Source organism: Stegostoma tigrinum, chromosome 18 (genome assembly GCF_030684315.1).
Source record: "Stegostoma tigrinum isolate sSteTig4 chromosome 18, sSteTig4.hap1, whole genome shotgun sequence".
In the NCBI taxonomy this organism is placed as follows: domain Eukaryota; kingdom Metazoa; phylum Chordata; class Chondrichthyes; order Orectolobiformes; family Stegostomatidae; genus Stegostoma; species Stegostoma tigrinum.
Window position 1 is genome coordinate 25,786,318 of NC_081371.1, and position 20,170 is coordinate 25,806,487.

General features: G+C 41.1%; 1 protein-coding gene across 1 annotated transcript in view; it reads left to right on the forward strand.

Annotated features, from left to right (window-relative positions):
• LOC125461090 (IQ motif and SEC7 domain-containing protein 3-like) overlaps nucleotides 1-20,170 on the forward strand; it is a 566,563-nt gene that overhangs the window by 227,886 nt on the left and 318,507 nt on the right. The window contains exon 5 of the mRNA XM_048549465.2: nucleotides 14,628-14,789. Within this exon, the coding sequence (XP_048405422.1) occupies nucleotides 14,628-14,789 (162 nt within the window). The remainder of the gene's footprint in view (nucleotides 1-14,627; nucleotides 14,790-20,170) is intronic.

Genomic DNA, 20,170 nt, shown 5'->3' on the forward strand with positions numbered 1-20,170 from the left:
TTTGTTCTGCTCAAGAAAAATACAGAGTATTGTCTTTAGTATAGTCTGAGTATTGTCCTGTAGCTAACCAAAGTGTTTTACTCAACCAAGTAAAGCAATTTGAACTTTAATTGAAGGAAAATAACCCTAATGGACTATTCTCATGAAATTCATAATCATATTCTCATTGAATGTATTTACAATTTCATTGCAACAAATTGGCCATTATTGCCTCATCACACATATCAACCAAAATGGAATTTCTCCTTTATACTTCACTTTCAGCAGATATAATAGTTAGTGGAACAACAGTAATAAAGAAAGAAAGATTACCGGTATTAACGTTCTGTAGAATAAACCACCTGTATCTCTCGATTAAAACCAAAACTTGAATTAATTTGGGCATCCATTATCCTTCACAGAAACCACCTGATCCCCTCCATTAGATATACAAACAGAAAGTGCTGGAGGAACACAGCAGCTCCTGCATCATCTGTGGAGAAAGAAATACAGTTAGTTATGACTCTTCTTTGAGTTTACATTGTGCTTGTAGTTATAGTCAGCGGTACATTGTAAGTTACCTTATGCAAGGAATATTTTCTATGCTGTCTGCTGTAATAGATACCTTCACAATACCTATGCCTTGTGATCAATATTGTCTTTAGGCATTACATCTAGAACTAATCATTGATATGGGTGAAACGGAGAAGAATGTTTCTTGCAAAAAATAGAAAATTCATAATGCCAATTCTGTTCTATATCAGATCCCGTGGTATTTCTGATCTATGAACATTTGGAGTAATACAAAAGGGCTTTACTAACCATAAATTATTTGTGTAATGCAGTTTGATGGGCTCATTGCTCTTTTCTTATTCTATGTTTCATATGTTCCATCATGTTCCACAAAACATATTAATCTAAGTTTTGGTGGAATTTAAATGTCCAATGTTAACAGTTTAACTTACGAAGTGATCTGCACGATCTACATATTAATAATGTAGTCAATATGAACCTGCTTGTGCATTATATGAAAAGGGGCCTAGTGTATAATGCATATAGTCCCTCCAGATTGCTTTCATGTCAGATTAGGACTCTTTGTCTCTCCTTCTCAAAAATTAATTGTGCTTGATCATCTGCTCTTGATGCTCTCCAAATCTGTTAGCACCTTTTTCACACAGTCATAACACGTTCTGGTGGTTCTTGTCAAGATGAAAAAGATTTTAAAAACCTGAGTTTGAATATATATTTTGTCACTTTTGGATGCCTCCTAAAAATCCACTCTGTAACTTCTCTTTTAAACAACGTCATGACTTCTTGGCGATTTTCTTCTCAAGATTTCTTCTCCAACAATCCAGAATTGCCTTGGAAAGAGGGTAGAGCCAGAAACTAATCTACAGTTCTTGGCCTTCACTGAGATTCCAGCAATAGATCTCTAAGTTTTTGTTTAGTTCCTACTGTGTGTTGTCAGCGCATCCTACTTAATAGCATGTTTAATAATGTATTTCTTGTCGTCTATCCAGCAGTAAATGGACTAATTAATGTGTTATTCTGTAGAATGAGTTTGAAGGATTTGTGACAATTCAAGTGTTCTTTTTTTTTGTCATCACTGTTCACTAGCAGGTCAAAAGGAGTTTCAACAATGTTTTGTTTTTATTTGAAGTGCTGCGACGCTGAAACACATGCTAATATTTCAGAAAAAAAGCAACTTAGATGCTATCAGTAGCTTATCAACGTAGTAGTTTCTCTATAACTAAAATTAGTGCCAAACTGTCAAGGTGAAAAGTGTGCCCATTTTTCCTTTTTTAATTCACTTCTAAAATGTGAGTGTTGCTGATTGGGCTAGCATTTGACGAATGCAGCAGGCCAGGCAGCACCAGAGTAGCAGGAAAGCTGACGTTTCGGGGCTGGACCCTTCTTCAGAAAATCTAGTATTCAGTTCAAATTCAGGCAGCCTTGACTTGCAGCAACATTCTCTTCTATCAAGATAGTGATTAGTTATTTCTCTGTGTGCTTCTGTTCCCTTCGAATATAGGAAAGGGTGATATTTGGGAGAGCTGGTAGCCACTGAACTGGAATTGCTTTCAGAGTTTCAGAAATTATCCTCATTGCAATGAAATGTGTGTGGGCGCATTTGCTATGATGACTTGAGGACTAAATGGGTGAATTGTGTACCTTAAAATTTCAAGGTGAAATGATGGACTTGTCTGGTTTTGGTTGCAATCTCCAATCATAGAAATGTTCATTACTTTTGACAGATCAGTGTTTAACATGGTGTAGAGACCTCCAGCTCATCGTACAGAACCAAAAACCCCCTCAAGCATATTGAACTACTGGTGAAACCTGGGCAAAAAAAAAATGCTTGCACATAAACATCTTAGACTAAGCTTTTACAGCCTTCAAGAAATATGGGTAATGGTGAGTGGGGAAAATATGATGAAATTGAAACAAAAAATGAGATTCTTAATATTGAGAAAAAGGAAATGATTTTCAACCCAAGATTTGAATAGCAAGATGAGAATCTCACGAGTGAATGACAAGAGGCCTATTTGCATTTCTGTCTCACTAGTACCTTATCTCACCCCTAATTTATATGCAGTTTATTACTTGCCTACACAGCAGAGAAAATGTAGATGCCACCAATTCCCAGCATGAAAGCCAACTTGGCCCTTGCTCCTCCAGACTTCCATTTGACCAGTAGTACCCACCATGGCCAGGTACATTCTGTACACAGCAAATGCCTATATCGACCACCCACAGAGGCCAGTGCTGGATACCCATGACCCGAGCACACTATCAGAGCATGTTCCAGACTAATTTGGAAATAGTTCTCCACTTTAATTCTGCACATTGGAATGTGCCAACATCTTACATTGCAATGCTGCTGCCAGGCCACTTTGCATCCAGGGACAGACACCCATGTCATACATCAGAGGACGGTGAACTTCAGGGTGTTTGCCTGCTGAATTAGCACTCATTCAGTTTGTCCCTACTTCGATCCCCCACTATATCTGTTTCGCCTTGCTTTTTTGTGTTTTGCCAGCTAATTCAGAACTTAATAACTCACAGTTTTGTTCTATTCATTCATGGGATACAGGTGTTGTTGGCTGAGTCAGGATTTAATGCCCATCCTTAGTTGCCCCTAATGGTGGTGGTGAATTGCCTTATTGGGCCATTGCTAATCATCTCTATAGGTTGACCTTTAGGGAGGGAGTTCTGGGATTTTGACCCAGCAACACCGAAAGCATTGCAATATATTTCCAAGTCTGGTTGGTGAGTGGCTTGGAGGAGATCTTTAGGTGGTAGTGTTCTAATGTATTTGCTGCCATTGTCCTTCTAGATGATAGCAGTTGTGGATTTAAAGGTGTTGTCTAAGGAACTTTGGTAAATCTCTGCAGTACACAGGTACACACTGCAGTAAATGAGCATTGATGGTGGAGGAACTGAATGTTTGTGGGTGGTGTGCTAACCAAGATGGTATCAGGCTTCTCAGGTCTTGCTGGAGCTGCACTCATAGGCAAGTGGTGAATATCCTATCACACTCCTGACTTCTTCCTTGTAGATCGTGGGCAGGTTTTGGGGGGGTTAGGAGATGAGTTGCTCACTGAAGGATTCTTAGCCTCTGACCTGCACTTGTGGTCATAGTATTTATATAGCCAGTCCAGTTCAGTTTCTGGTAATGGTAACCCCTAGGATGTTGATAGTGGAGTATTCAGTGATAGTAATACCATGAAATGACTGAAACAATAGTTAGAATTTGTCTTGTGTGTCACTTGCGTGGTGTGAATGTCACCAGTTTTTGTCACCCCAAACCCTGGATATTGTCCAGGTCTTGCTGCATTTAGACATGGATTACTTCAATATCTGAGGAGTCACGAATGGCACTGAGCACTGTGCAATCATCAATGGCCATCCGCAGTTCTAACCTTATGATGGAGGGAAGGTCATTGTTGAATCAGCTGATAATGGTTAGGCTTAGGACACCCCGACTTGCCTTAATGTTTCACATGGACACAAACCCAGTCGGATGGCCATAGTTGCCAACTGTATCAGTGAAGGAGGTGGTTGTGTTGCCAAATGACAGCATGCTGTGTTAATGTCACACCAGCAGTATGTCTCACCAAATTAAATTGAAGAGGAGTTATACTGATTTGAGTCAAGGGCTGATGCCCATAGTCGGAGGGTAATGGCACAATCAGTCAAAGGCTGCGTCTGATCTTAGTGTAGCAGCTTGGATACAGTCAGTCAGTTGCTTGGGGTGGTCAGGGTTTCCACATCACTGCAGTCAAGGGAGTGGGCCATGGTCAATCCAACAGGTCCAGTCCACTCAGTCTGGATATAGTCATGTGTAAGTTTGGGAGCTACGCAGAGGTGGATCAGTGGTATGGTGACAATCAATCAGAGCTGTCCTTCCAAGTCTATCAGAAGTTACACCATCAGTCCTGGGACGTCAGTTCACTGAAAGTGGAAGTTGGTTATCAGGGACCATCACTGTGGAAGAGATTTTGGGAAAGTTACTTGTGGCAGTTAGAGACAGCTGCAGGAATATAGAGGGAACAATAATTGAGCATGAGAAAAGTCAGCAGAGTTGGGGCACAATATTGCATTGGGCTGGAGTCAGATGTCATAGCGAGGTAGTATCTGGGGCATAAGAGTTAACCTCTGAATCTATGGGCAATGACTCCATTATGCAGTGCCTGAATAAGGACAGTATTAGATACGATGCAGCCCATCTTCTACCATTCCACTGGAATGTAGCAGAAGAGATGTCTGCTGAATATGAGGATCTGTTATTTGGATCGCTCTGGAGGAGGCTTGCAGTCCAGTCCAGTCCAGGTAAAATGTTTTTCATAATTTGTACATGTTGCTCCTTTCACAAAGGGAGCAGGCAATGAGGATGTGATGGATGCTGAAGAGCTGAGAGAGTAGCAACAACAATCTTCTAAGGAAGATGTTGAGATCATTGAGCAAGAGGAACATTACTTTCTATATGATAGAGAGCTGTAGTGCCAGACGCAACAAACTGGACAGGATTTAATTGCCATACAGTTGTAATAGATGTGGGCTGGGTGAGGTCATTATTCATTGACTGTATATTCGTTGTTGTGCAAAAAGCAGTTCAGCCTCTGTTTGTTCCCAGAAGCAGGTACAGAATATTTTGTTTTTCTTTGCTTTTTCTGTTGTCAATAAAAGTTAACCCTTGCAAATATTTGAAGGCTTTTCAACATGCATTGTTCCAAATAAAGCAAGTTATAGGACCCCTGAGAATTACCCCATTGCCTAGGCTTTTGAGCCCCCTGTCATCTGTTCCCATGATCCCAAAATCCCCCATCAGCACATACTTTTCCTGTCAGTGATCCTTCATCCAGGGAGTCTGGGTTTAGCTTTCCTGGCAATACTGCACTGTCTGCCGTGGTACTGCTGAGAGCCAGTGCTGTTGGCCTTCAATGGATCAGCACACCAGCTAGCTGTGGCTTCCTGCTCCAGGGTCCTAACTTCAGCCTTGAATGTCGGAATATCCAGTGGGCCCAGTTTCCTCAGAAAGGCACATGTTTCCCTCCTGGAAATGCTGCAGATTTCCGAATTGATGTGGAGGTGGGAAAATCCCAGCCACTGTCTCTGACCCAACCTGCTGATAACCAGGCTTCAGTCTCCTGGAATGTGTGAATAGCCTCAATTAACTGGACATGGCTGAACAGGCTAGTGCTGTACAAGTAGCAACTTAAAACATCATCTGACTGCAACTGTGGAAACCCTGACCCAGCTGCAGCACATAATAACATTGACCCAACTCAGGTTTGAGGACAACTTGTGGGATTGCCACTTGCTCTCAAGCAGTGTATTGGACTGGTTAGAAATTTGACCATGAAACTGTGATTATGGCTTCAGCTTCTAAAGTTAAATGAAAGAGAGGCATTCTGCTATTCGGGCCACTTTAATTGAAGAAAACATTTAAGCAGTAATAATTATGTAGGGGTTATAATTAAGGACACGCCACTTAACTGCAAGATAATGCCTTATGCCACATTTTTCAATTAAATGCTATGTTTAATTATTGCTTACTATACAGACACAAAACTGTATTATGATTCAATTTATTTTTTCACAAGTATTTGTTGCAGAGAGTTAAAATGTTTCAGTGATATGCTATTGTGGCTGCGCGTAGTTTCATGAGTTTAGAGGAAGTCAATGGGAGCCTTGCAGATTGGAGCATTCCATGAGATGGGGAGGCAGGTCTGTGATGTAGAAAGATTTCAACAGGATGGGAAAACTATCATTATGAAGGGATATAACTGAATAAAGTGAGAGCTAGTCACTGAAATTCACAGGTATTTGATATCGGATAAAGGATCAGGGTGACTCAATATGACTGAAGTCAACTCCATATGATTGAGAGCAAGCTATCAAGTTGTGGAGCAACTTGGTGTCATAGGTAACAGCTCATAGGATGGAAAACAACTGCTTATCATTAGGATGGCCTAGGATGCTGCAACAGTTCTCGGAGGTGAAGACTAGCTCTGTATTTTTTGTTAGCAGTGCTGTAGAAGGGTCACCAATACCAGTTTCTAACAATCGACACAAACAAAGCAGCATAGCAATTTCTATCTAAGTGAATTGACCCTCACGTGTACAATTGATTAGAAACAACTATATATGTAGTTGAATTTGCTGATGTGGTTTGAGAACACCACAGCCCAGGCTGTAAAATGGTGTCTTTAAAGGTCAATTGAATTCTGCTGATTTCAATGAATATGTTTAACAGCTTTCTCTGACATACAGCTGGGCATCCTTTGAAAATAATCTGCGACAGAGCTAGGTACATCAGTGGAGTATATAGCTGCTCAGTTGTTTCAGAACTTGGCCATGTTTGCGGACAGTTTTACAGCACAGGGGCCCATCATGTCTGTGCTAGTCATGAAGTACCTGTTTACTCTAGTCCCATTTCCCAGAACATAATCTTGCAGATATTTTAATTAACATGTTCAGATATATTTTGACACACCTTTGGAGCAAATGGATCTTGAATGCAGGACTCTGGTCAGGAGATAATGATACTACCATTGTATCTCAAAAGCCCTTCCCCAAAGCCTTGAATGCTATGGCATTTCAAGTGTTCATCCAAAACCACTTTAAATGTTGTGATGTTTCTGATTTCTACTTTTCAGGCAGTGAATTCTGAATAGCCACAAACTGTGGATGAAAAATCTTTCCTTAAATCTCCTTGAAACCTCCTGCCCCTTGGCTTAAATTTATTTTCTCTGGTTGTTGATCCCTTTACTAAGGGGAAAAGTTTCTTCTTATCAATCCCCCTCCTAATTTTGTCGACCTCACTCGGCCCACACCACAGCCACCACCCAGACTCCCTTGCTGAAAGGAAAACAATGCCAGCCTATCTATTCTCTCTTCATAGCTGAAATGCTTTGGCCCAGGCAACATCCCAGTGAATCTCCTCTGCACTCTCTTAGGAGTAATCTGACTCAGAAGTCACCTTTCTTTGTTAAGTGTTATTGACTGAAATCTTCTGATCAACATCAATGTTCAGCACACACATGCTGCTTGTGAAGATTTCTGTATGCTGACACTTTAACGATTTTTCAGCCATATTCTGAAATTCAGGATGAAGTATCAAATTGTCAGAAGTAAAAACAGAAATTCCTCGAGAACCTGAGCAGGTCTGGCAACGTCTGTGGAGAGAAAGCAGAATCAACATTCTAATGAAGGGTCTCTGGACCCAAAACATTGACTCTGCTTTCTCTCCACAGATGCTGCTACTGAGCTTCTGCAGCAATTTCAGTTTTTGTTTCGGACTTTGAGCATCCAGAAGTTCAGTGCAGCCTCTGTGGGGAGGACTGCAGCTCCAGTAAAACCAGGAAATGGCCTTTTCTTATAACAGAAGCTGCAGGATCTAGAAGGGTATTTGAAGATTCAAGTCTTCAGTGGGATACTGAGTAATTGAATAGGTGACTAAGTGAGTGACTGAGTGTCTGAGTGACTGAGTGAGTGAGCGAAGTGCAACTTCCAACTTATGTCCAATCTCCAAAGATCTGGAAGCTGGAAGGTTTGGAGCAATGAGGTTAACCTTACGCAGTTTCAGTCTACTTCTTGGAGCTTGTGAGTCCACAACATTGAATGGTGTACAATTTTGGCTCATTTTGTTAATTCTTTGCATTAATTATGCTTTGATATATATTCCCTCCAAATTTACCAGTGCCGCAAGCAAACAGGATATGTTTATGACCTATTTCCACATGTACTTATGGCCCATTTCCAAAAGGACAAAGAGTTGGGATTAATATGTCTGTCAGTGTAGGTGTAGATGATACACTGTTAGGTGCTCACTGCACTGGTGGCTGTCTGCATGGCTTTTTGGATTCGGAAGACTGTTGATTCCTGGCAGGTTCCTGCTGTTTCAGAATTGGGACGCAGGGTATCTCATAATCTGATCTAAGAAGAATATGGATAAGGGTAGGGCTGTGGTAAAGAAAGAGGGGTAAATAAATGATGCATAATTGTACAATCTATTGCTTCTCTGCCAAAAGAGATTGTGGGATGAAGGATAGGTGTACATAATAAGGGTGTGTGTATGTATGAGGATACCATTATCTTCAAATTCAGCCCTAACAGTAGTCACAGCTTAAGCAAGGGTCTTTCTCATTAAGGCCATTATCCATATCCTCCACAAAAGTTAGGGCAAGGATGTGAACTGTAAGAGAGTGGGAAATGTGTCAGTGAGGTTCATGCAATCTGTTTGGCCGATGAGACTGTCACAGTTGAAAAGCTGGCAGTATGTGCAAGCTGTGAAGTGTGAAATGCGCAAGTGCAATAGTGCTGAGTGTGTGAGGGTGAGTGAATATTACGTATGTTTCTGTCCATGGGTCCGGGGCATTGATGGCAAGATAAATCATTCATCCTTAATTTCCTCTGAGAAAGTGGTGGTGAGCTGCTGTCCATCACTGTCCATCCGGTATAGCTGTCACCCACAAGAAGGAAGCTCTGGGTTTCTGCCTCTGTGACATTGTGGAAAATGCAGTATAGTTCCAATTCAGGGTAGTGTGTGTCTTGGAGGGAGACTTGCAGGTGGTGGTGTTCTCTTGTGTCATTTTTCTTTTAGGTGGTGGACCTTGCAGATTTGGGAGGTCCCGTAAGGTCCTGCAAAAGGGAAGTAGTGGATTTGCTTTAAGCAGTGTGTCAGTCTGATAATGCATTTGATAGGGTAATGATATTTGAAAATCCATTCACTAACCTTGACCACTCATGTGAGGTCATATTTTTGACTGGCCATTCTTCACCCTTTTCTAGGTCAGATGCAGTTGCAGCATGACTCCCAGATCCTGCACCATCTGCAAATTACCTCCCTTTTAAAAGGCGCAAGCTAGCTTTAAGTAATGCAAGTTCCAAACGACATTAGGTTCCCTACTGATATGTGCCCTGAGTTAGCAGCATGGTTAGCAGTAGCTGCAAAAATCTTTCAAATGAACAGCATAAGAAGCTGCCATGCTATTCACGTTACATTACATGCATGCAAAAGATTCCCACCCTCATTTTCAGCAACTATTCAATTTAGCTAGTAGGCAAAATTAACTTATTGTGTGGAGTACCTATTTAGTAATGGTAACTGATTGAATACTGTATAAAGTTCCACCTGTAGCTTTTAATATTTGTTTTTAATTTCAAAGGTAGAGGTTAAATTTAATGCTGCAAAAATCTCATAATCCTCTCATGAGAATTCATATTCAGTCATCTAATTCAAAGTAACAGGGTAATTTAATTTTGTTTCACATTTCTGTCACCCATGGGAACACAAATATATTTTGCATATGAATATATCATGAAGCAGCCTAGGAACCAGATGTATGGTACAGCAAACTGATGTGCTGGACTTGTCAAATTTACACAAGCTGCTTTCCTAGTTGCTGTTGAAAGACAGCAACAGACAGTAAAGTGTAGTCTTCCCATTAAAAGGTAAATCGGTGATGGCTTCTTGCTTCTTCATAGAACCTAACTACAATGAACAGTGGTAATAAAATGTGAGGCTGGATGAACACAGCAGGCCCAGCAGCATCTCAGGAGCACAAAAGCTGACGTTTCGGGCCTAGACCCTTCCTCAGAGAGGGGGATGGGTTGAGGGTTCTGGAGAGAGGGGGAGGCAGACCGAAGATGGAGAGAAAAGAAGATAGGTGGAGAGGAGAGTATAGGTGGGGGAAGGGGAGATTTTGAAGCTGGTGAAGTCCACATTGATACCATTGGGCTGCAGGGTTCCCAAGCGGAATATGAGTTGCTGTTCCTGCAACCTTCGGGTGGCATCATTGTGGCAGTGCAGGAGGCCCATGATGGACATGTCATCTAGAGAATGGGAGGGGGAGTGGAAATGGTTTGCGACTGGGAGGTGCAGTTGTTTATTGCGAACCGAGCGGAGGTGTTCTGCACCGCGGTCCCCAAGCCTCCGCTTGGTTTCCCCAATGTAGAGGAAGCCACAATGAACAGCCACAGTTTCTAACTACCCACTGAATAAGCACCACAGCTTTGCCAGGAGCAGAATCAGGGATTTAGCCAACCAGCAAATAGGAAACCTTAATGCACCATTCTAATGGTAATAGAGAGATTCCTAAAACCTTTGAACACAGTATTAAATCCCAAAGGCTGCCAGGCCCCCAAGGGAAAAATGAGGTGGCTGTTCTTGTAGCTTGCACTGAGCTTCGCTGAGGCACAGCAGGAAGCCCGAGACTGAGATGTTGGCTTGGGAGCAAATTGATGCGTTGAAGTGACAGGCAACAGGGAGCTAAGTGTCATTTTGGCAGACAGAACATTGGTGGTCTGCTAACTGGTCACCTAATGTGCATTTTTTTTCTCATCAGCATAGAGCAGGCCACGTCGTGACTGGATAATACATGAGACTAGATTGAGTGAAGTGCAAGTAAATCACTGCTTCACCTGGAAGGTGTGTGTGGGGCCTTGGTCTGAGGGAGGAAGTAAATGGGCAGATGCTACACTTTCTGTGATTACTGTGCTTAGATCTAATCTAGAGTTTCTGAATCCATTCTGGACAGTGCACCTCAAGAAAGACATATTAACATTGGAGCTATGCGCTAGAATCACAGGGAACATACAGTGACTAAGTGATCAAATATTAAAGGCAGTACCCCTCATTCAGGCTTCTCTTGAGAATAGGGAATGAATGGAAGACTGAAGATGATTCAAGGATGGATATAGAATAGATGGAGAAAAATTATTTATTTTGGTAGGAAGCCCAGAGCGTTAGGGTGTAAAGGTAAAGTTAGAACAAAGGAAGGTTATCTCAGGAACCCTTCTTCAAGTTGAATGATGGGAATCCAGAATTCTGCCCCCTCAATGCTATTAGGTTATATTAATTCATTGAATCATCGATAGCCACATGTGAGGTGCCAGAAGACTGGAGGCTGGCTAACATGGTGTCATTATTTAAGAAATGCAGTAAGGAAATGCCAGGGAACTATAGACCAGTGAGCCTGACGTCAGTGGTAAGGAAGTTGTTGAAGAGGATTCTGAGGGACAGCATTCACGTGTAGTTGGAAAAGAACAAGTTAATGGCGCTGGTTAACATGGCTTTATGCATTGGAAATTGTGTTCGACTGACTTAATTGAGTTTTATGAAGAAGTGACAAAGAGGATTGCTGAAGGCAGAGCAGTGGATGTTGTTTATACGCACTTCAACAAGGCATTTGATAAGGTTCCACATGGCAGACTTGTTAACAAGGTTAGGTCACATGGAATACAGGTAGAACTAATCATTTGCATACAAAATTGGCTAGAAGATAGGAGACAAAGGGTGGTGGTGGAGGGTTGCTTGTTGGACCGGAGGCCTGTGACCAGCAGTGAGCTGCAAGGATTGGTGCTTGGTCCACTGCTTTTTGTCATTTATATAAATGATTTGAATGTGAATATAAGAGGTGTGATGAGTAAGATTGCGGATGACACCAAAATTGATGGTGTAATTGGCAACGGACAATGGAACCTTGATCAGATGGGCCAATGGGACGAGGAGTAGCTGATGGAGTTTAATTTAGATAAATGTGAGGTGCTGCATTTTCTAAAGGTAAATCAGGGCAGGACTTAAATACTTAATGGTGAGGTCCAGGTGAGTTTTACTGAACAAAGGGACCTTGGGGTGCAGGTTCATAGTTGCTTGAAAGTGGAGTTGTAGGTACACTGGATAGTGAGGAAGGGATTTGGTATACTTGTCTTTATAGTTCAGTGCATTGAGTGTGGAGTTGGGAGACTGTATAGGACATTGGTTTGGCCAGTTTTGGAATACTGCATTCAATTTTGGTCTCTCTCCTATAGGAAAGATGTTAAACTTGAAAGAGCTCAGAAAAGAGTTACTAGCATGTTGCCAGATTTGGAAGGTTTGAGCCAGAGGGAGATGCTGAATAGACTGGAGCTGTTTTCTCTGGAGTGTCGGAGGCTGAGAAGTGACCTTTATAGGGGTTTATAAAAGCGGGAGGAGCATGAATAGGTTGAATAGCCAAGTTTGTTTTCCAGGATAGAACTGTCCAACACTACAGAGTGTGTATGGAATGAGTTGCCAGAGGAAATACTGGAGGGTAAGGCAGCTGGATGAGTATATGAATAGGAAGGACTTAGAAGGATATGGACCAAATGCTGGCATATGGGACTAGATTAATTTAGGATATCTGGTTGACATGGACGAGTTGGACCGAAGGGTCTGTTTCTGTGCTGTATTTCTGTATGACTCTAGAAATACAAAACAAAGATGAAGAAATGCAGTTGAGGTACAGATCAGCCTTGAATGGTGAAATAGGCCTATGGGGTTAAATTTCCTTCTCCTGTTCCACTAATCCTGACCTATTAATGTACTTTAACATGGATTAACGGCTTCTGACCGCAAATGGTTGAGAACATAGTGTACTGTGCAGTACTGCTTACTGCTCTTATCCTAAACTGCCTTTGTAAGACCATTAGAACTTTTGCGGCATTAACTTACTCTGCATCATGCGTTGCTGCTAGTACTTAACCACCCTGGCTAGTTACTGTTTGCATCCCTTTGCTTGAAGCAGTATGATTCGCCGCTGACTAGCTTTGTGCTGGATAGCAACCCTTTTCAGAGCTTGTGCAGAACCTGGAAAGAAATAAATGGAAGGGTTGTTCCAGAAGAATATTATTGGCACTGGATTTAGAATTGTATCGTGTTAAAGCTGCAGCAGCCTACAGCAAAATGATAAAAATCCCAAATGGTTTCTTCATTGCATTTTTAGTTCTGTTAACTCACTTGTATAAACTTAGTTTGTTGTTGTATTTTATAAAACATCAATAATTACATAATATAGTGAATGTTATTGCATCTCCGATAGATTTTGCATGAAAAGTATCTGAACATTTTGAGTTTGTGTTTTCAGCTGTGGAGCAGGATGGAAGAGGGAAGAGCTGAAAACAATGTTGAAAACTGCAGGGTGGTTTTTCAGCATGAGTAGCTGTATACCATTAAATATTTTTACCGGTATACATTGCAACAACCTTAATGTCGGCTGTTGTAATTTTTCAGCAAAATAATTATTTATGTTCTGTGACTTCACATCTCCCCAAGTCTTCATTCCTTCATAGGATGTGGGCATTGTTGGCAAAGTCTGCATTTACTACTCATCCTTATGCCACTGGAGAATTTCAGAGGGCAGCTAGGAGTAAGCGGATGGGAGCCACATGTAGACCACGCTAGGTAACAATAGCAGTTTTCCATTCCTAAAGGGCATTAGTAAACCAACTGGAGTTTTATGACATTCTGGTAGTTACTTGATCTCGCTTTTAATTCCAGAACTATTTAATTAACTGACATAAAATTCTCCAGCTCCCATGGTGGGAATTAAACTTAGGTCGCTGGGTCATTACTCCTGGATTCTGGACCATTTGTCCGGGACCATAACCAGTACAATACCATCTCTAGCTACTGAGGATTTTCAGCATGCACTCCAGTCGCCATATCTGAGATTGCACATCAGACACGCACAACCTTTCATGTGTTAATTTCAATGGATGAAAAATCTTAACTCAAGCCAAGTTCCTTTCACGCATGACCCCTGATAATGGCCGACATTGGCGACCACCTAGGCAATGCTTTGATCTTTCGGTTCTCATTTTTTAATATATACTCCATGCAGCCTCTTTTCCTCTTCAAAATCTACAACTGTTCAAGATCTGTCACAGTTCTGACCTCTTGTGCATTCTGATTTTCATTCCAGCACTGGTGACTGCACTGTTTAGCTTCTGAGATGCAAGCTCTGGAGTTCCCTCACTAACCTCTTCCACAATTCTTCCCCTTTCTTTCCATCATTAAAACACTTTTTAATATGTACCTCTTTGTCTAAGCTTTTGGTCATGTGTCCAATACCTCTGTGATTCAGTGTCAAACTTTGTCTGATACCAATCATGTGAAGTGCTTAGGGATGTCTTTGCTATGTTAAAAGCACAATGTAAATGCTTGTTGATTTCTTCATCGGTTTGGCCAGCAGAGGTAAGATTTTCTGTTATAGTGTGCATTCAGAACATCAGCCATTACATTAGTGTATCTTCTAATCCTTGTACATTACCTCCTTTTAGTTGCCTTCAACATTATTTCATTTTCAACATTATTTCATTTTCCATTTTCCTTTATTTTTCAGAAATCCTGACAAAGGAATTCAGTTCCTGATTGCGCGTGGATTCATCCCTGATACAGCGATCGGAGTTGCCCACTTCCTGCTGCAGCGAAAGGGATTGAGCCGCCAGATGATTGGAGAGTTTCTGGGCAACAGCAAGAAGCAATTCAACAGGGATGTTTTGGAGTGAGTAGTGGCAATATGTTCCTCCCCCACCCATCACCCCCATGCTCCATTTAACAGCACACAGACCAAGAGGCTATTGACCCTCAAAGATCCTGTAGAAAGTTAAACAATGCCTCGGTGAAAAAGTTCTGTTTCATAATCCAAGAGTACATTGCAATTTTCATAAACAGTTAAAATTGCTTTTACAATGCCAAGTGCCAATTGATCGATGCAGCAGCAGCAAAATAAAAGCCATGCAAAGTACAGTGTGGCAGATAAGCTGTTTCTGAGGAGAGGCACAAGAGGCTTTTAAATAAAAATTTAAAAGCAGAAAAGTTGCTGCTGGAAGAAAAGCAAAGTACAATCACAGTACTTTCATAGAGTTCTGGAATATGGGGATGGGGAATTCTGAAAGACCTGTATTGGAGCAATACAGAAAAGATCTTCCTCCATTCAGGAAACAGAGTTAACCATGAGGGCACTGCATGCGCATACTGCTGGGCTAGAATCTGCACAGCTAGACGACTTCTTCAACTTAACCTAATTGAAGGGCACAGCTAGAAAAAGAAAAGGAATAATTGGTGCATTGTGAACTTTAAAAGTACCAACAACATTTAAAAATTGCCATTAGAGTTGAAGAAGATTTTGTTTTATAGGTAATGCGGCAGTATTATTACATCTTCTGATGAAATGTGGTAAGTTATTAAATGTATGTGTGCCAGAAGCTGCAAATTAAATGTTGGTGGTCTTTCTGTTTAATAAACGACACTGTTGTCTGTGAGAATGCTATGACTTGGATGCCAGTTGTTTCCCAAGCACCAATCTGGACAGTTCATCCTTTTTTGTCTTTATTTAGAGGTTTACTGGAGGCAATGGTACTTACACACAGCACACACAAGCCCAATGGCAAGGTGACCAACCCTTGATCCATATAACTTTGTCGACAATAAAGAGCCATTAAATTAAATTATTTCAATGCCTTTTATGCATGGTTTATGTCAGGTACAATTGGCTCAGCATCCCTGAGGCTGGTTTTCCTGAGGTTTTGTGTGAGGGAGTGGTTTGTAGGGAAGTCTTCACCCAGGCACTGGAAGATAATATAAGCTGTCTGGTAAAGGTGAATTCTCAAATAGGTAGATGTGGAAGATCAGAGCAATACAAAGAATTATTATTTCTCTTCAGTGGTATCAGCCAGTTGCGGTCCTTAAAATACCATTGAATGTAGGCTGTCTTATTAATGTGATTTACAAACTGCCGGCTTCAACAAATTCTGCAAATACTGTCTTTTAAACAAAAATTACAAACCGGAGTCTAGACAGCTTCACACAGGATGGCTTTCCAACACTAACTGCACCTGACAAACGCTTTCACCTTACTCCCTGACCAACCCACCAAAATTGATCAAGCCCTGGACCTCAAACGGACCCCTTGCCCAACCTGACATCTGTGCCCCCCCACCCAATAAAACCTGAAACCCCATGACCTGACATCCTTTCCTGATTAAAAACCTGACACTGCCAGAAACCAACAGTGCCCACGCCAATTAAATCCAATGCTGCTATAACCCATGAACCCTCCTCATTAATCCTGACACTGCCATAACTCATCAATCCCCGCCCCCATTAAACCTGACAACACCATAACTCATCAACCTCTCTCCAGTAGACCTGATGCCACCATGACCCAACATCCCCCGATTAATCTGACAACTCCATCACCTGTCCTGATATCCCCCTCTCCCCAATAAAATGTGACACCCCATGGCCTGTCCTGACATTCCCCCCCCCAATAAAACCTGACATTCTGCCATACCAATCGCCCCCTCTGAGAGGACTCCATAGAGTCGACAAACAGCTCGACCCAACCTGACATTTCCACCTGACCTGAACTCTACACTCGCTAATTCTGACCCAATGTCTTCCCCCCACCTGACTGAAGAGCATCCCATCCAGTCGCAATCTGAGGCTGGCACAGCCCCCACCCTCCACTGTGCCCAACTCTCCCCCAGCATATCCAACCGAAGGCACTTGTATTTACCTGGCATATTACCCATCTGGCAATTTATCCCCTTCAACCACCTCCCCCTGCAGCCCCCTCTCCCATGCTGCTCTCTCATGCACCTCTCATACTTAGCCTTTCACAGTTGCTGGACATTTAAGTGACAGAATAAGGTACTCAGTTCCCAGGTAGTTGGTATCTCAGTCTCTATCAGATTCTCTGATAGAACCTGCCTCTTTATACTACTCACCAAATCATTCTCCACTTTGATTCATGCCATCCATTTTAGGTTTTTCTCATCATGGTGCTCATTAAGCTGGAAGATGGGTAAACAAACATAGTGTAGTTAGAACAATGGGGAGCAGGAAACTTGTTGTTAAGTATTAAGGATATGTACTGTTCTTTTGGATGGTAGAAAAAGACGTTATATCATAGACCAGAGATTCATATGGAGGGCATATCTGCAGACATGACTCAATTTCAAAGGAGAAGCTTCTGGCTCTTAGTGGAAAGACAGTCAGGATCCTTTTGGAAGAAATTTTATGAGCAACCAGAAGAAATACACTGAGAGAAGGCAACCTTGAATCTGAAGAAACCATATAGCATGATCATTGCGCGTGACCACCATAATTAATTTTGTTCCTGGCATTACGACAACACGTACAAGTTTGAATGCAAGATCTCATTTAACTAATCAAAGGAGGATTGCTTAGAGTCTCCCACCAGAGTTACAGTGGAAGGCTGGCACAGCCATCACAGAATTTCAAAGACAAGCGCTTTAAATGAATTAATAATCTAAGTTTGATCAAATTTTAAATCATAAAATAAGCCAAGACAATTGTTTATCATTGTCATCTGAGTAGTTTGGGGGCTAACCAAGTCCTTAATGATCTGTTCGCCAGAGTTAATACTGATTAATGAACAAGTTGAAGAAATGTCACCTTTGATTTAGTCAATCCTCTCAGTTTAAAGGTTGCTAAAAATCACCAAAGCACAATAATATGTTCTGGATTAGCATTGGCTGTTCAAAGGTGCTGTTGCCTCCAGGAGATTGTGACTTAGTTTCAAACAGAGCTGCCACTCTGCATTATCAAAGACAGGAAAAGAAAAGCAAACCAGCTTCTATTTTTAACACAACAACATCTTTGGACAGTTTCAAGGATGGAGACCTATTTTGATCCGTTTTGATTATCTCTGTTTATTACCATCTTAAACAATCACCAATAAGTAAGAATGACCAATTCACCTTTTATCCTGTCTTCTCAGATAAGCATGTGTAAGGTCAGAACTGAACACTTGGAAGCTCATGAGCATTCATATGCTTTTGTACTGTGACATTTTTGGCATCAATTATTAAAAGATGAAACTGTGGTATAGCTTGCTGTAACAGCTTTCTTCTAGTCTTTTGCACAGGACTTGGATAGTTATATTTAAATTCATGCAGTGGAGATATTAATGGAAGAACTGGTTAGTAGACACTTCAATACCTTTTCAATTTTGGTTTGAATATATCTTAGGCTCATAGAATGAATGTTGCTGGTTACAAGGATCTAAAATGAAAAGAATTTTTTAATGTCTGAAAGGATATTTACAGAATACACAGATTAACGTTGACTGTAATTACTGTGCTTAATTTGTCTTTTTCATCTGTTATAATGGAAAAAGATGATCATTGTTTTATTTCTCCATTGATTTTGAAATAGTTATGACAACAACAACACCAGTTTGTATTTCTGTTGTTTATGTGGTCAGGTGGCTGTGTAATCAGCCTGGAGGCAGCATGTTAATTAGCTGCCATTGGGAATGCCATCCAATAAAGGGCATTAAGTGCGCTGCACAGACTGGAGGGCTAGTTTAAATATCTGAAGCTCTCAGCAGCAGGCAGACCCATTGAGAGAAATGGCAGTGTTACTCTATAAAAGAGACCGGCTAAAGACTTTTAAGTAGGGCCATGGCTCTGAAGAATTTAAACGAGCACTCATTGGTTTTGATGTTTGATGTTAACCTAGCCATTGATGTGATGCTTAGACATATTGGATATAAATAGGTTGTCAACTGTATTAAAAGTGAACAAAAGGAATTACGTTCCAACATAGAGAACAGTCTCCTGCCAGAGGAAATCAAATCCCCACAGATTAGATGACATAGAACATCAAAACAATAAATTTTTGCATCAGCATTTCAGGCAGGTTTCAGTGGTAAGGAATCAACATGAATCATTTACATAATAACACACAACTAGAGCTTAGAAATGCTGAAATAAAAATTGCCTTAGATCTAAAATTCTGCATAAAATAGTGAAGGCGAAGCTAAAATTATATTTTTTATGAACTTTGAAACCAAGACTTTTGTCCTTCCGTTGCCTGCTGCTCTTGTCTTTTCGAGCTTTCAGTGATTTTTCAGATCACTGCCTTTTCTCATTTACTATGTTTTTCATGAGTTGGAATCAGCATCTCCATTATAGCTAGCTTTTTGCTCTAAGCTGAGGCCTCAGTGAACCACAGAATCCTGCAGATGGAGAGAAATAGGTCACACACACCGGGTTAAACCAAAGTGATCTGAAAAGTCGCATTTGATTTTATTTTGTTTGCAGTTGATAAAATTGTGGGTTTATCCTACTGACTGAGCTATGCTGTTGTATGATGCAGATGTAAATGTTTCACCCCAGGCAGTGCAAATAAGTACTGGAGTGGTTTAATATAGAGTGAGAGCAGAACAATTGATCTGCCATTTACTCAGTTTCAAGCTCCATTTCCTCACCTCTCCTTCACCCCGCCTCCCCTCCAAAATAGTTGACTCGGGAATTGCAATTGCTGGAAAATATATAATTTGTAACTCAATATTCAATTGAGAATAAAATTGACAGGTTATGAACGCAACATTTCTCCGAATTCTGGCAGCTTCACAATGGTGGATTAATTTCAAATTTCCTCCTAAATTGCAGGATCAAACACTCTGATTTAATTTGGGCAGGATAACAATAAACATAGAATAATGGATAGCAACATGCTTCAAAACTTGCTCTTGCCAATTCTTTCCATGAATTCATTTCTTCGATTTGATTTATTTATTATCACGTGCATTTTATTACAAAATTGTGGGTTTATCCTACTGTCTGAGCTATGCTGTTGTATGATGCAGATGTAAATGTTTCATAGTGTACAGTGTTGCCGCTTGCCAGTGCTGCTGGGCCCATTCAAATGTGCGCCGCTGGGCCCAGTTGCTGTTGATGCCATCACCGTGACCAAACTCTTCACCAAGAGGTAAATAAAATAAAAGACAGAAAAAAAGCAAGTGAAGAGAGAAGAAAACAGAAAAGAGATAGGAAAAAAAAAGAGTGGACGGAGCAGATGGGCTCAGAAGCCTTACTCTGCTGCCATTTTACTGAAAAAATCTTGAGCCCG